This window comes from Schistocerca piceifrons, chromosome 2, assembly GCF_021461385.2.
Source record: "Schistocerca piceifrons isolate TAMUIC-IGC-003096 chromosome 2, iqSchPice1.1, whole genome shotgun sequence".
In the NCBI taxonomy this organism is placed as follows: domain Eukaryota; kingdom Metazoa; phylum Arthropoda; class Insecta; order Orthoptera; family Acrididae; genus Schistocerca; species Schistocerca piceifrons.
Genome location: NC_060139.1, coordinates 548,553,386 through 548,570,263, shown reverse-complemented (window position 1 = coordinate 548,570,263; position 16,878 = coordinate 548,553,386). Strand labels below are relative to the sequence as shown.

Here is a 16,878-nt window from a genome sequence, read left to right as displayed (position 1 = left end):
ACGATAGTACAAAAACAAATGTGCAGTTCATCGCACTGCATTATTTCATAGCCTGTGCACTGAGAGTATGTAAAAAAGAACTTACATAAAATGGTTAATTTACAATTACAGCTACAACAGTGTAACATTTATATTTTTGTAACCTTAGGGATCTGAAGATGGTAGCTTAGCCCTGGCAAAACTAGTAATGCAGTGTACATACAGGCAATCAATGCAATAAAAACTTCAAACCTGAAGTTTTCTTTACATTTAATTCATGATCTCTTTCTAGCTGACAATGTCAGGTATCTAGAATAACTGTGAATCTGAAATTTGGACTATAAATACGGGAAATTAAAAAGTTTGTTTCTTCATTTCAAGCTAAGGAACGAGCTCTACAATTGAAATTTCTATAATGCAAAAACATGATGGTATTCGTTGTGTCACACAGAGAAGCTGCACCATAATTTTACAAGGCTGAGTTTTTGGAGAATAAATGGGATTTATATTCAGGCCATTATGGTATATTAACCCACTTTCCAGAATGTCAACCCATATGATCTGTTCCTCTTTCAATGTAAATTGGTCATCTGATACATTTCTCAATATGTTTTATTTTTATTTGTTTATTTTTTGGTTGCTGTACACTTCATCAGCAGTAGCTACATTGCTTTGGCTGTTCTAAACTATGCACGCTGAAGACTGTATTTTCTAATTATTTTGTGATTCCTCTCTGGATGGTCTCTGGCAGTTACGGAACAAATTTTTACATAAATACAATGAAGCAAATGTTTATCTCTGTTGCAGAAAGTGGTCTTTCCTCGGCTTTACAGATAACTACTGCTCTCTATGACAAGGGAGTGGATGCTCTTAGCAAGATGTCTGCAGAAGACATTACACAGGTTTTTAAAGAAGCAAGAATGTGTGAACTTTTGCTGAAACCAGGCATGACAATTTATCAGTTAGCATTAGAAGCTGGCTGCTTTTCTACTGAAGGTAAGTGGATGTAATTTCATATTACTCATTTAGAAAACCTTCACATTCAGAGGAGTAAACATTTTGAAATGTAGACTGAACAGATATATGCTGGCAAAGAGAATAATATTGTAGTGCATTGACAGTATTCAGTCAAAAAGTACGCCAGAGCGGAATTGAATTGCTACAAAGCCCACTGCAGGCAGCGAGAGTGTTATTGTTGCGAAGCAATCACAGCCAACAGGCGTTGCGAAGCAGAGCCAGCTGGACGTGGCATAGCAACAGCTGATGCTACAGTTCCCTAGTGGAAGAACAGAAGTCTTTCCTCAATTGCCTCCACAGAAGTGTTTAGAGTACATGCCTTAAGCCCTACTCAAACTTAGTCTGGAGCGTATAAGTACTAAGCCATTCATATACTAAAATATTCTTGTCTCAGTATCACAGACTGTGCCATGAACCTTTGACTCCCGGAGCAATATCCCATAATACAGTATGACTGTTGTTCGACCATGGGACGGGGCAGTGTGCCCTGAGTCACGAGAGCAGCTGCCACCAGAGCAGAGAGTCGCATGCTCGCAGGAAGGAGGTCACAGTTGCTTGCGCAGTATGAGTATCATCAGCTGTGCCACACGCTGTCATCACAGTGCAGCCAGAGACACCGCTGACAACAGCATTCAAGTGATGCCATGCTCAACCCTGCTCTTTGCTCTGTAAGCAATGCTGAACCTCTATTGTTTTGTGAGAGACAACTGGACATCTCCACCAAGCCATTCCTGATATACTACAGCTGAGAACCAGAATAAAGAAGTTAATTAGACAAATCTACTGTCATACTGCCATCTCATTTCCTCTCCACAGATGATGACCCATAGGTCACCTAACACTGGTGTCAGATCATTGACATCACCTTCTTAGAGTAATGTCTGAACCAGCAGCATACGGTACAGTGAGTCCAAAAATTTTTGATTTTATTTGGATGATGGAGAAAAGGTTGACAGGTGTGCATTTGGTAAAGTAGATTTTACTGTGAGTAGAGCACCATTCGATTTGTCTAGTTTTAGAGGTAATGGGATCAAGTTTGGTTAGTGCCTGTTAGAAGTGCACTGTGTTACCTTGAGGGCCACTCAGCGTCATTTACGGAATCAGTTCTAGTAAAATGTTATATATATGTAATTATGGGCATATATCTAACAGTGCCAGGGTTTGAGATGGCTCATGATTAGACATAAGAATTAAGTTAATGTATTTTGTTTTTTTGTCTTGTGAATGTTAGTTCTCAAAATAAGTGTTCTCAAGGACAACGCTTTAACAGAACTGGAGGTGCAAGGTGTGTCAGAGCCGGAAGCAGTACGCATATTGTTAAGAAAGATAGTACAACCAACAGTGGATAATACAGAACTGCGAGGGTTGGTAGAATTGCAGTCGTCACATCAGGGTGTATATTTGTCAGATACTTGTTTAACTGTTCCTTTTTCTGGCAAGGCAACTAAGAATGTGCAGGCCTGGCTGAGATGGAAGGTTGGTCTGATAAGGACTTAATGAGTGTTGCAAAAGAGAGGGTAATAGGGGAAGGTAAAATTTATGTAGGGTATACAGAAACTCTTAAGGGAGCCATAACATTCAAAGAATTTAAAGAATATTTAATTCATAGATAAACGAAATGAAATAGTGCCCTACACTCTAGGAACAATTAGGGGTAATAATTAAAAGAAATACGGATACTGTGGAATAGTTCTTGGATACAATAAAGAATACAGTTGGATACAATAAAGAAAATTAATGGATGTATCTATGAATTTGGACAGGATGCTGTAGTCAATGAAATTATTTTGCACGAAGCTAAGCAAAGGGTGCTCGATGGTTTTTTAAGAGAGTTGCTTGTGGAAGAGTCAAGATATGTACGGACAGGCGGTCCAACGGATTTGCGCACAGCAGTGTGGTTATCAATAGCTTGTGACAAGAATAATTTGTCGACTGGAATGCAGGGTAAATGGACAGTGTTTGCAGGTAATATAAAATGTTTCAGGAGTGGACGAACAGGGCATGTAAGGAGGCAGTGTCACCAGCCTCGATGTGAAAACACCAACGGGAACCCTAGGTCCACCAGTGAACATTCCCACTAAGACTGGATGCTACGAAATCATTTGCAGAAGTGGATTGTACTATAAGAGGAATAATAGGAAAAAAGAATTGCATGGACACAGGGGTGCATGTCAGTAGCCAGTAGTGATCTGGTGAAACATAAGCAAATAAGACCCACGATGGTACAGTTGCGTGGTGTGAGGAGTAAAGATGTCACACCGTTAGGATTGGTGGACATAGACTTTTGCCTGGATACAGTTCAATTTAAACAATGTGTAGAGATTGTGCCACATGTGAGTGAGGGCTGCGACATGATTCTAGGATTAGCTTTCTTATATCATTGTGCCATAATCGATCTTCAGCAACTTAGGGTGGAACTTGACGGAGAAGTGTTTCAGTTAGTTGAAGCCATTGCCAGTGAGCAATGTTGCAAAGGGAGTCTGTCGCGAACCGATTTAACAAATGAATGATCACACTAAGACTTGGTTTGCCTGATTGTGTACCTAAGGGTACTGGGAAGTTACTTTGGGGAAGTGTTGAGGTTGTTGGTAGGAATTTTGTGTGTGGGGCAGCTGTTAGAAGAGATTGAAGTATTAGATCAGGCGGATTGCTTTGTCAAGTATGCATACAAGAAATAAAGGCTCAAAAGAAGGTATCTATTTTTATAGATAATTTTAGCACAGAGGACGTAGGTTTAATAAAGGGGTTGTTAATTGTAATATGGATATCCTGCAGCAAGAGTGGGACATGAAGGGTCTCTGCAACGGACAATCGCCGAATGCAGCTGAAATTGCATTACAAGGAAAAGTGAAGCACCTAGAGGGAAACAACAGGAAATGAATGAAAAAATTAGTTTTGTTTTTTAGGGATTTATTTTTTTCCAAAAGGGCCATTATCAGCTATGCATATTACACAGCACTGCATATCAACGAGAAATGAATCACCAATCTATGGCAAACCTTACAGAAAACCAAGGTACTTACAGCCAATTTTGGAGGAATTTATCGATCAACAGCTGAAAGGTGGAATAACTGAAGAAAGTAATAGTGCATGGGGCAGGGTGGCAGGAAAAGTTATTGTGTCATAAAAATCAATGTATGGAACACAAAGGTATACGTTCTGTTGCGGTGACAGACATCTAAATGTGAAAACCTAAATGGATGCCTACCCTTTGCCAATCAGCACAGAAATCTTGGACCATTTAGGGCAATGCAGATTATTTTTCAACAATGGATTTGAAGAGTGGTTATTATACAGATATAAGTTTCACCCCCAGGATTGATACAAAACAGCATTTTCAACACCTTGGGCACACTACAAATACAGAAGAATGCCACTTGGATTAAAAAAATGCACCTGCAACGTTTCAGAGATTTTTTGATGGCGTACTCAGTGGTTTAAAACCACACCAATGCTTAGTTTATCTTGATGACATGGGAGTGATACAAAACTGCGTATGCAGTGATTAACTGAAATATCCCTAAGGTTAAAAGGAGAAAAGTTAACACTGAGTACAGAAAAGTGTAATTTTGTGATGAAAGAGGTAGCATACCTAGGTCATATCATAAGTAAAGGTCGAGGTTAAGACGGACCCAAGATTGGTGAGAGCTGCACATAAATTTCCTGTACCAAATTGTCTAAAGGAGTTGCAGTCATTTGTCAGAGTCGCAAACTATTACTGTTGGTTTGTGAAAGGATTTGCAGGTATTGCCAGACTGTAGACCCATTTGTTAAAATAGGGTACTAAATTTGTGTGGTCAGAAGAGTTAGCACACTTTTGAGGAGCTAAAAGAAGGTTTAACATCGAGCCTGATTTTCTGGATTTATTATATCATGTGATGCATCAAACCATGCATGTGGCTTTGTGTTGTCAAAAGAGGTAGAAGTTGTGTAAGGTCTGGTATCTTACACATAAAGAAAAGTAAATTCCACAGAAAGAAATTATTCCACAATGCAGAAAGAGATGTCAAGCCGTACTGGTATTTATAGAGTCACGTATTTCAAATATTATCAGTATGGTAAAAAGTTTGTGATAACAGACCATGTGAGGTTAAGATGGCTGTTGGGGTTAAGGCTGACACGATGTACAGTAAGACTAAGTGAATTTGATTTCGAAGTCATGTGTAAACCTGGGAAGAAGTTCAGAAATGTAGATGGCAAAAGTAGAAAATTAGCAGTATCACATATTGGAGGTAATGAGCATCAGGAATGGTGAACTGCACAGAGAGCAGATGAAAATGTTGTTGTGGTCTTCAGTCCTGAGACTGGTTTGATGCAGCTCTCCATGCTAATCTATCCTGTGCAAGCTCCTTCATCTCCCAGTACCTACTGCAACCTACATCCTTCTGAATCTGCTTAGTGTATTCATCTCTTGGTCTCCCTCTACGATTTTTACCCTCCACGCTGCCCTCCAATGCTAAATTTGTGATCCCTTGATGCCTCACAACATGTCCTATCAACCGATCCCTTCTTCTAGTCAAGTTGTGCCACAAACTTCTCTTCTCGCCAATCCTATTCAATACCTCCTCATTAGTTACGTGATCTACCCACCTAATCTTCAGCATTCTTCTGTAGCACCACATTTCGAAAGCTTCTATCGTCTTCTTGTCCAAACTATTTATTGTCCATGTTTCACCTCCATACATGGCTACACTCCATACAAATACTTTCAGAAACGACTTCCTGACACTTAAATCTATACTCGATGTTAATAAATTTCTCTTCTTCAGAAACGCTTTCCTTGCCATTGCCAGTCTACATTTTATATCCTCTCTACTTCGACCATCATCAGTTATTTTGCTCCCCAAATAGCAAAACTCCTTTACTACTTTAAGTGTCTCATTTGATAATCTAATTCCCTCAGCATCACCGGACTTAATTTGACTACATTCCATTATCCTCGTTTTACTTTTGTTGATGTTCATCTTATATCCTCCTTTCAAGACACTGTCCATTCCGTTCAACTGCTCTTCCAAGTCCTCTGTCTCTGACAGAATTACAATGTCATCGGCAAACCTCAAAGTTTTTACTTCTTCTCCCTGGATTTTAATACCTACTCCGAATTTTTGTTTTGTTTCCTTTACTGCTTGCTCAATATACAGATTGAGTAACATTGGGGGTAGGCTACAACCCTGTCTCACTCCCTTCCCAACCACTGCTTCCCTTTCATGCCCCTCGACTCTTATAACTGCCATCTGGTTTCTGTACAAATTGTAAATAGCCTTTCGCTCCCTGTAATTTACCCCTACCACCTTTAGAATTTGAAAGAGAGTATTCCAGTCAACATTGTCAAAAGCTTTCTCTAAGTCTACAAATGCTAGAAATGTAGGTTTGCCCTTCCTTAATCTTTCTTCTAAGATAAGTCGTAAGGTCAGTATTGCCTCATGTGTTCCAACATTTCTACGGAATCCAAACTGATCTTCCCCGAGATCGGCTTCTACCAGTTTTTCCATTCGTCTGTAAATAATTCGCATTAGTATTTTGCAGCTGTGGCTTATTAAACTGATAGTTCGGCAATTTTCACATCTGTCAACACCTGCTTTCTTTGGGATTGAAATTATTATATTCTTCTTGAAGTCTGAGGGTTTTTCGCCTGTCTCGTACATCTTGCTCACCAGATGGTAGAGTTTTGTCAGGACTGGCTCTCCCAAGGCCGTCAGTAGTTCTAATGGAATTTTGTCTACTCCTGGGGCCTTGTTTCAACACTGGTCTTTCAGTGCTCTGTCAAACTCTTCACGTAGTATCGTATCTCCCATTTCATCTTCATCTACATCCTCTTCCATTTCCATAATATTGTCCTCAAGTACATCGCCCTTGTATAGACCCTCTATATACTCCTTCCACCTTTCTGCTTCCCCTCTTTGCTTAGAACTGGGTTTCCATCTGAGCTCTTGATATTCATACAAGTGGCTCTCATTTCTCCAAAGGTCTCTTTAATTTTCCTGTAGGCTGTATCTATCTTACCGCTAGTGAGATAAGCCTCTACATCCTTACATTTGTCCTCTAGCCATGCCTGCTTAGCCATTTTGCACTTCCTATCGATCTCATTTTTGAGACGTTTGTATTCCTTTTTGCCTGCTTCATTTACTGCATTTTTATATCTTCTCCTTTCATCAATTAAATTCAATATTTCTTCTGTTACCCAAGGATTTCTACTAGCCCTCGTCTTTTTACCTACTTGATCGTCTGCTGCCTTCACTACTTCATCCCTCAGAGCTACCCATTCGTCTTCTACTGTATTTCTTTCCCCCATTCCTGTCAATTGTTCCCGTATGCTGTCCCTGAAACTCTGTACAACCCTGTATTCACCTGACCAGAAGTCTTGTTCCTCCTGCCACCGAACTTCACTAATTCCCACTATATCTAACTTTAACTTATCCATTTCCCGTTTTAAATTTTCTAACCTACCTGCCTGATTAATTGATCTGACTTTCCACGCTCCGATCTGTAGAACGCCAGTTTTCTTTCTCCTGATAACGACGTCCTCTTGAGTAGTCCCCGCCCGGAGATCCGAATGGGGGACTATTTTACCTCCGGAATATTTTATCCAAGAGGACGCCATCATCATTTAACCATACAGTAAAGCGGCATGCCCTCGGGAAAAATTACGGCTGTAGTTTCCCCTTGCTTTCAGCCGTTCGCAGTACCACAACAGCAAGGCCGTTTTGGTTAGTGTTACAAGGCCAGATCAGTCAATCATCCAGACTGTTGCCCCTGCAACTACTGAAAAGGCTGCTGCCCCTCTTCAGGAACCACACGTTTGTCTGGCCTCTCAACAGATACCCCTCCGTTGTGGTTGCACCTACGGTACGGATATCTGTATCATTGAGGCACGCAAGCCTCCCCACCAATGGCAAGGTCCATGGTTCATGGGGGGAGGATGAAAACTGTAAGCAGTATTTCAAGCAGTCACAGTTTTGTATGCAGGATGAGTTGCTATGGAGAGAAACCAAGTTGGGACTGTGGGTAGTGGTACCAGTAAGCTAAGGAATAGAGTGCTAACAGAAGCTCATGGTCACATATTAGCAGGTCATGGAGGTTACAGTTCTACCAGCACAAAAGTAGCAGAAAGGTATTGGTGGAATAATGCATAGATGGTTGTAAACCATTATGTGGGGAATTGCATCGTTTGCTTAGAGAGTGGATTTGTGTCAAACGAGAGTATCGTTGCAGGACTTACTTGAAGCATTAGCATCAATCAAATTTCTGGGGACTGATGCTTTAGGCCCAGTCAATAAAACACCTGCAGGGAATAAGTTCAGACTCACAGTCATAGATCATTTTTCAATATCCGTATAAATGGTCGCGATGCCAAACCAGCAGGCAGCAACAGTGGCAGAGGCACTTGTGAATAATTGGATACTGAAGTTTGGAGTGCCTGAAACAATAATATCAGATCAGGAAATGAACTTAATATCAGATAAATTCAAGGAATTGTGTAAGTTATTGGTTATGAAGAAGTTAAGGACAAGTCCTCTCCATCCACAAGCCAATGGAAGAAGTGAATGCTTGGATTCTATGTTGACTTACATCACACCAACTGGGATGTCTATTTAAAGTATGTAGTCTATGCCTACAACTAAAATAAACACCACCAGCATAATACAGGGTTATCACTTTATGAAGTAGTACAATTCAACAAATTGAAAATGAAGAAAGGGGAGACTGGAGAGTCTGTTAAGGAATTTGCCAGAGTGATTAGGAAAATTTGGAATACAGTATGGAGGGCAAATACACAAACACTGCAGAAACAGGAAGAAGGAATAGGCCATACCGCAAGAATGCCATAGTATAAATCAACTTCATATATGCTGAAGGGAAAAACAAAGAAGTTTTTGAAGTCTCAGGGGCCATACCAAGTGGTAGAAACTACATTGCCAGTAAATGTCAAGATTTTGTTGCCAATGAGAATGGCAATTTTGCATGTAGGGTGGTTGAAACCTTTTCAAGGAAGTCCGTAAGTTATTCCAGGATAGGAGATGTGGACTGGAAAGGGAAAGTGAGGAGAAAGGTATCAGTAGACAAGCAAGAGGTTGTGAATGGAACGTTATGAAGGAACCCATATGGATTAAGGCATAGGAGAGGCATTTAATATTTCTTTTTTAGATTAGGTATAAATTCTGTGTAATTAGTATGAGCAGCTGCGGAGTAGCATTGAATTGTTACTGCCTGCAGGTGAGGTGCAGTGAAGGCGAGATTGTGCAGTTCATAGTGGGACTACTGAGCTTTGTCAGGGTGGAAGCGTTTGGAGCCACCACCTGGAAGGGGGAGTCCTGTTCACCAAGCAGGAAGACATAGTGATCACCACTCATCGCTAGGTGATACAGGTGGTATTCAGCACATGGGAGATGCATAACAAGGTGAGAAGATAGGAAGAAGCGTTCGACGAATTCCTTCAGGAAACTGAAAGGTGTGGGATACTCACAGGAAGTGCTTGGAGTATGTGAGAGAGCTCATGGGAGTGTATGAGAAGTTAGGGAGTGAGGTGACATAGGTACTGAGGGTTTAGTCTACATAAGCGAAGGAAGAGGGGTGGAATCTATGCAGGAGGTTGGCTTGTATAAAAAAATATTTGGCACTGCTAATGAGGGAGACACTCGAAGGGTGAATGACATCATAGAATAGGTTGAGCAGAGGGCAAAGGGGAACAAAGCCGTGAGTGATTAGCACACTATGCAGATGTATTGAATAACACATGACTACTACAACTACTGACTGGAGAAGTCAGCCAGAGCTATAGAAGAGTCAGTTAATCAGAATATGAGAGAGCTGCAAATCGAAGCAGAACTCTTAGGTAAGGAAGTAGTAATGACAAAATGTTTGCAGTCCGTAGAAGACAGTGTTTGGGAAGCACAAGGGAAAGTACCAGAACTACAGGAAGCTAGGCAGCAGGCTGTAAGAGATCAGTCAAGGGTAAACTTGCTGTCACCAGAGCTGTATTTAGAGGGTCTAAGGAAATTACAGAGGGAACCACCACTGGAGTTGCGATTGGTTTTAGAACCTGAGCACAAAAAATTTCTGTTTTATTTCAAGGTAGCCACAGTATCGGTGAGAACTGATGGAGCAAAAGTTTACATTTCCATTTATGAGTGCTACATAGTGCATGCATATCCTGTCAAGTGGGGGATACTGAAGAAATTTGTAAAAGTAAGAACACATTGGCCATTATTAATTGCAAAAGACAGGGGAAGAAGTGTAGAAATGGAGTAAGCAAAGTTATAAAAATGCTGTCAAGGGAAATCACAGTCTGTCCGAATATGGTAATAAGAGAGGGGTAGGACTCCTGCACAGATGAACTACTAATGGGACAAAAGGAGGTAAAAGAACGCAAGAAAGAAGTGATTGACCCGGAACTGTACATTCAGCAGGTCTAGGCATGTTGGTTGTACTCTACCTTTGACAAGATGGTAGTAGCGGCTAGTTCTTTTGAGAAGGGAAGCTTACTTCAGCAGAGAAGTTAGAATTAAAGAGGACTAGTTGTTATTAAAGGAAACAGTGTGCGAGATAATGGGGCCTACTTTCCATCTGCCCGCCATGATTTCAAGGGATAACTCCCCTGAATATTTCGCAACTTCATTTACCTTAGCCAGATAGCCCATGGAAGTGCTACCTGCTGCAAATCTAACCAGCTTAAATCAAACTCTAGGGCCAGAATTAATGCAGTCCATAAATGCACTTCCGAACCAGCAGGAGAGACAAGTCTCCATGGAAACCTTAGTGCAGCATATAAATTTATATTGGAAGAATTGTTATCAGAAGGACACAACATAGACTATTGTCATACCTACCACCACAGCGGCACTTTTTCTCCTGAGTGTAATACTTGTTTCGGTACGTAGTAGATGCAGCATAAAACTGATTTCAGACCCAGCTGTCGTTTAGATTCCAGTGGATTGGATATCCCAAGCATAAAAGCAATAGAAGGAAGGTGAATGCAGAAGGGAGTAGTATTAAGGATAATTGATGCATTTTAGCTTGTAAGTTTGGAACAGAGAGTTAGAAGTTATTATGCAAGAAGACTAGTAATCAAATAAGTTACATGATGTTTGAGTTAAGGGGCAGGGCAAAGTGCCCTGAAGAAATGTGTACGGTTAAGTGATACACTTAAGGAAACCAGTTGTTAGGATGATTCTTAAGAGCAAAAAAGAGCCAGAAGGACTAGTCATCAGGAACTCTAGTGTAAAGGATGATGTAATTTGGTCATGTTAAAAAGGAAGATGATGTAGCATATCAACCATATTTGGTCAAAAAGTATGCCAGAGCAGAATTATGCTGCAACAGAGCCAGCACAGGCAGGCAATAGTTTATGCGTTGCCAAGCAAAACATGGCCAACAGGCTTTGCCAGCAGAGCCAGCTGGGCTTCATATAGCAACAGCCAACACTGCAATATGCTAGTGGAAGTACAGATGCCTTTCCTCATTTGCCACCACAGAAGTGTCTGGAGTACATGTCTTTAAGCCCTAAACTAATACAGTCTGGAGTGTATAAATACTCAGGCATTTGTTTACTAAAATAATTACATCTCATATCACAGCCTGCACCACATGCCTGCGACACTTGGAGCAACATCCTGAAATGCAGGACGGGGTCCACTGTTCAACCACAGGATGGGGAGGTGTGCCCAGATTCATGAGAGCAGCAGGGCAGAGAGCAGCTCACTCACTGGAAGGAGATCACGCCAGTCTCCACAGTTCTGTCAACTGCACTGGTGTCCTGTCATTATGTTCGCAGCTAGAGACATCACTGACAGTGACATTCAAGTTACATCACCCTCGTTCCCCTCTTTGCTCTGCCAGAAATGTGGGACGTCTATTATTTCACATGAAAGGCAACTGAATGCCTCTACCAAGCTGTTCCTGATGTACTACAACTCAGGGCTGGAATAAATAACTTAATTAAACAAATCTTCTGTCGTCCTGACATCTCATTTTGCTCTCCATGGGTGAAATCCATGGGTCATTTAACAATATATAAGACTTTGAGTGATTATGTCTAATGCTGATGTGACATAGCAAATAAATAAAGAATGTGAGTTAGGATATTTACTGTTCCAAATGCAGTATTCACATGCTGAGCATTTGATGAAGCATAAACTGGGGAAAAAGAGGAGGTAATATTAGTTTTAATGAAATAAAATATGGAGTATGAGCTGCTTGTACATCTGTAGAATACAACACTCTCTGATGTAGGGTTTTGTGCAAGTAAAGCTTTCACTAACCTGAAATTGACATTGGCTATTCAGATTTGGGCAGGATGGGCCTCAGCATTTTATTTCCAATATTAAATCTCATTTCCAAACTTCTTGATACTGTACTCCCTTTGTCTTTTTTATTTGGATCATAGTGGATGTATTACATCAGATTATGTAGTTGGTACATCCTGCACATACCAGCCCCAGAAAATGATTATTTGGAGCTTGATTTTTTTTCTGTAGAATTAACTCACATGGGCAACCTTTCTGCTTATTTTGGCTTGTAAATATCGGGCAAGGCTTATGTTTCATATATTACAGATTGGATCTTTTATTGTAAAAATCACCAAAAAATTAATTCAATCAACTGCTGTTATTATTATTATTATTATTATTATTTTATTATTATTATTGCTATTATCTTCTTGGATATGTGGTCCATCCACACTGATGAGCCAAAACATTATCACCACTGCCAACTGCAATGTCGGATGCCACCTGGTGGTGCTGCAGTCACATGACACGGTAAATATATGTAAGCAGAGTAGACACAGACAAGGGATCATCCTGATGAAGGTATGGGCTGCAAATGAAATCTGCTGAGATAAGGGACTTTGAAAAAGGGCAGATTATTATTACTCAGGGCGTGTGAACGAGTTTCTCGAAAACGGTGAAGATGGTCGAATGTTCATGTGCTACTGTTGTGAGCATGTACGGAAAGAAGTAGAAGGACAGTGAAACTAACACTAGGTGCTTAATTAGGGCCAGCCACAACATGCAAAACTTCATGTATGCAGCGTGTGTGGGCATGCCGAGGCCCAGCCTGTCACTCAGGTTTGCTCACTCCTTCTCGGAAGTACTGGAACAGCACAATATTTCATTTAGCATTGTGATGCAACATTTCTCGGTGGGCACAACTCTCTTAGTTTGGCAGAATCATGGTGTCATTGCTGTTTATCCTTCACTGTTTGTTCATGGTCTGAAGCACATTCACAGGTCCAGTGGCTGTTTGCAAAAAAAGAGGCAGTTTAGCACTCTATCATCACAGTCCTTTAAAATGAATGGGAATAACAAGAGAGGGATGAGAAATCTTAATTCGCATAAGCAAGGAATGCTGCTTATATGCTATGAAAGAGCGTTACAGTACCATGCAGTGAGAATTTAAATATGAAAGACCAAAAAATTACAACAATCGACAGACGTGATTCATTGTTCTGTACATCAAGAAGTACTCTATGGTAAATTTGCAGGCATGGCACACTTGATGAAATTGATGGTATGAATGATAAATTTGCTGGAGTCGCACCCATTATTCCATTGTCAGTTGCAACAGTTTTCAGTGGAAATAAATGAAGACAATGGGTACTTCATATATTACTTCATAGTACATTGACTAAGTCAAGAGGGGTGCCTGGAATGATTTTTCAGTTAAAACTTACTGTTGTTGAATTTATGAAGGAAAGACGAATTCAGGAATGAAAATTAAAACAGCTGGAATTGATCATAGACTTCGCATTTTAAGTGACTTGACGGCACACTGCTAACAGTAAGACTTTCCGAGGTGAGACTCAACTTATTTCTAATATGATAGGGATGTATTTAAAAAGAAAATCGCATTGTAGAAGGGACATATCTGACAAAGACAGTCCAGTTCCCTAGGCTTACTGGCATCAAAGAAAGCATGGGGTCTGAACAATTTACTGTGGCCTTGCAAAAATTAAAAGGATAGTTTTATAAAGATTTTGAAGACACTCAGTCCTACATCTCTTTTCGAGCTGTTTTGAAGATCATTTGCTGTATCAGTTGAAAGCGTCCTGTGCCGTGTGCACATATAACTGACAGACCTGCAAGGTAATTCCAGTTTAAGTGGTATATCTTTTTAGGGTAAAACTGTGCAGGACTCTACAATCATTTCCTCAGGTAGATTTTCCAAGTATCCCTAATGAGGTTGCAAAAGTCCTCCAATATTTCGATTGACATATTAGCGTGAAATACCCGTTTTCAATTATGAAACTAAATAAGTCATGATTACGTGGCAACTTGAATGTGAAACTCTGTGAAATTGTGTGCATCTGTCGATATGCTGACAGTTTGTATCAGGTAAAAATTGTATTATGTCTTCAATGTGCCCAAAATAATTAATTAATACTGAAAACTTGTTTTGTTTGTGATCTATCTTGTTAAGACAAGTGAAATATAAAATCAGGTCGCATGCAGAGCAACTGCACTGCCATTTGAATGTTGCACATTCACTGTTCTTCCCTCTTCCTCCTCTTTGGGCCCAGACAGTGTGTGACGTGGCAGTGGGAGAATGTGAAGCATGGCTGAGCACTTTGGCGCTCAGGCCCAGGCATGGCCCCATGAGCCGAAATCTGGCCACCCCTTGGATGGACATCCAAGACTCTTCAGAGTATGGGACTAGGAGGCATGTCTGTTCTGTAAAGTAGGATACATGGTGATCTGTGGCATCTCTGCCAAAAGAGCATAACACTGGTGTACACATAAGTGTTTAGGAGCACACTGTTCATCATACATTGTTAAACATGGTGTGCCGCAACAGACGCCCTTACATGTTCACATGCTGATGCAACAAGATTGTCATTTATGATTGTACTGGGCAGCGGACCATCAGGATTCGATGGTCGATCAATGGAAATGTGTTTGCTCTTCGGGTGAATCACATTTTTGCTACAGTATGTCGATGGTCGTATCCAACGCTGTCATCAAGGTGAATGGTGGCTCGAAACGTGCAGTGTGCCACAGACAGGCTAGTGGAATTAGTATTATGCTATGGGAGACATATTCCTGCACTTGCATGGGGTCTGTGGTAGTGATCAAAGATGTGCTGACAGCTGTGAAACACCTGCATCCCTTCACACTTGGTGTCTCTCCCGGCGGTGATGTCATTTTTTAGCATTATAGTTATTTGTGTTTTGGAGCCATAAACATGCTACAGTGGTTTGAGGAGTATTATAATGAACTCACATTGATGTCTCAGCAACCAAATTTGCCTGATGTAAATCCTATGGAACCCACCTGGGCATATGCAAATCAGTGGCCCATTATTTATGTGACTTACATGACCTGTGTGTAGACATATAATGTCATCCATAAAGTTACCAACGAACTGTCAGATCCCTGATATGCAGAATCTGTGATATATTTTGTTTCAAAGACAGATGAACAAGCTGTTAAGAAATGGTCAAAATGTTTTGGATCATCAGTGTTTGCAGCTAAATGAAAGGCTGTTTGTTTTTATATCTTACACATTTCACTTCCTTTTATTTATGAAACCACCTCAGGGGCTGTCAGACATGTTTGGTTTTATGTATTACAGGTCACTAATGCTTCACAAATAAAAGAAAGCTAAAAACAACCAGTCTTCCATTTACTGATGCTTCATAAATAAAAGGAAGCAAAAAACATACAGTCTGCCATGATGATTGTAATAACAACAAAAACAATAATAATAATAAGAAGAAGAAGAAGAAGAAGAAGAAAAATACCAAAGCTACTAATTAATAACAGAAAACGTAAAAATGACATATATAAGGTTTATTTTCTTTCTATTGTGCTTCAGTGACACACTGTCAGGAACAGGAACATTGTATGAAATGTAATTATCATAAGGTGGACATCGTGCAGGTAACATCAAATGACAAATATTCTGAGTGAAAAATAGTTATGCAATCATGTCCAAGTCACTTGATAACTGCTTCCATTAATCACCATTTCTTTAAGTCTAAACACAATGGTAAAGTTGTTATAGCTGTAATGTGTCATACATTTGTTTACAACTTTGTGAAGTCAAATGATATCATTTGACTTCACTTTTCTTTTCTTTTTTTTTTTAAATTCTCCCATAAGTCCAACCCCTTGTCCAAGTTGTGGGAGATGGGCAACGGCACGAAATAGGGGATTGCCTGTGCCTGTAGGAGTGAGGTACAGTGGGGACTGTTCATGCCCCGGGACTGCTACGGTAGCTGTGAAGGTCCTACAGGAACCTTGAAAAATGAGGGCTGACGGGGCTCTGGTGAAGCTACGATAGGCCCAGCAAGCCAGTAGTGGATTATGATTTCTGCTTTCAAAAATAGAACAGGCCTCGGAAAGGGCGGATTTAATTTACGGTGAACTGGCTTTAAATGAGGACTAAGATTTGGAACATTATATATACAAACATTGACTGGAATGGCGGAGGAGATGGTAGACATGATGGAAAGAAGGAAGTTAGACCTATTGCAGTTAGCTGAAATGAGATGGAAAGGAGAAGGAAGGAGAGAACTGAGGAAAGGCTACTGACTGTAATGGAGTGGAAATGAGGAGGGAAGGAGAAATGGAATGGGAATAGTAGTAAGAGATGGATTAAAAGAGGAAGTGAAAAGAATAAGTGATACGATCATGAAGACCAGAATATCACTCAAGGGGATGACCATAGAGGAAACGCAAGTGTATGCGCCGCAGGTGGGTTGCACTTCTGAGGAGAAGCAAGAGTTTGAAGAGGAAATGCAGAAGCAGATGGGAAAGAAGAATGTGATAGTAATGGGGGATTTAAACAAGACTGCGAAAGTGTGCTTGGACCAGAGGGTTAGGACTGCCGAAGGTTCAAAATAGGTGTTATATGGAATGATTAAAAGTAAGAGGAAGAACAGTA

General features: G+C 40.5%; 1 protein-coding gene across 1 annotated transcript in view; it reads left to right on the top strand.

Annotated features, from left to right (window-relative positions):
- The window catches only part of LOC124776220 (tyrosine--tRNA ligase, mitochondrial), a 115,313-nt gene that overhangs the window by 72,128 nt on the left and 26,307 nt on the right, over positions 1-16,878 (top strand). The window contains exon 7 of the mRNA XM_047251075.1: positions 787-975. Within this exon, the coding sequence (XP_047107031.1) occupies positions 787-975 (189 nt within the window). The remainder of the gene's footprint in view (positions 1-786; positions 976-16,878) is intronic.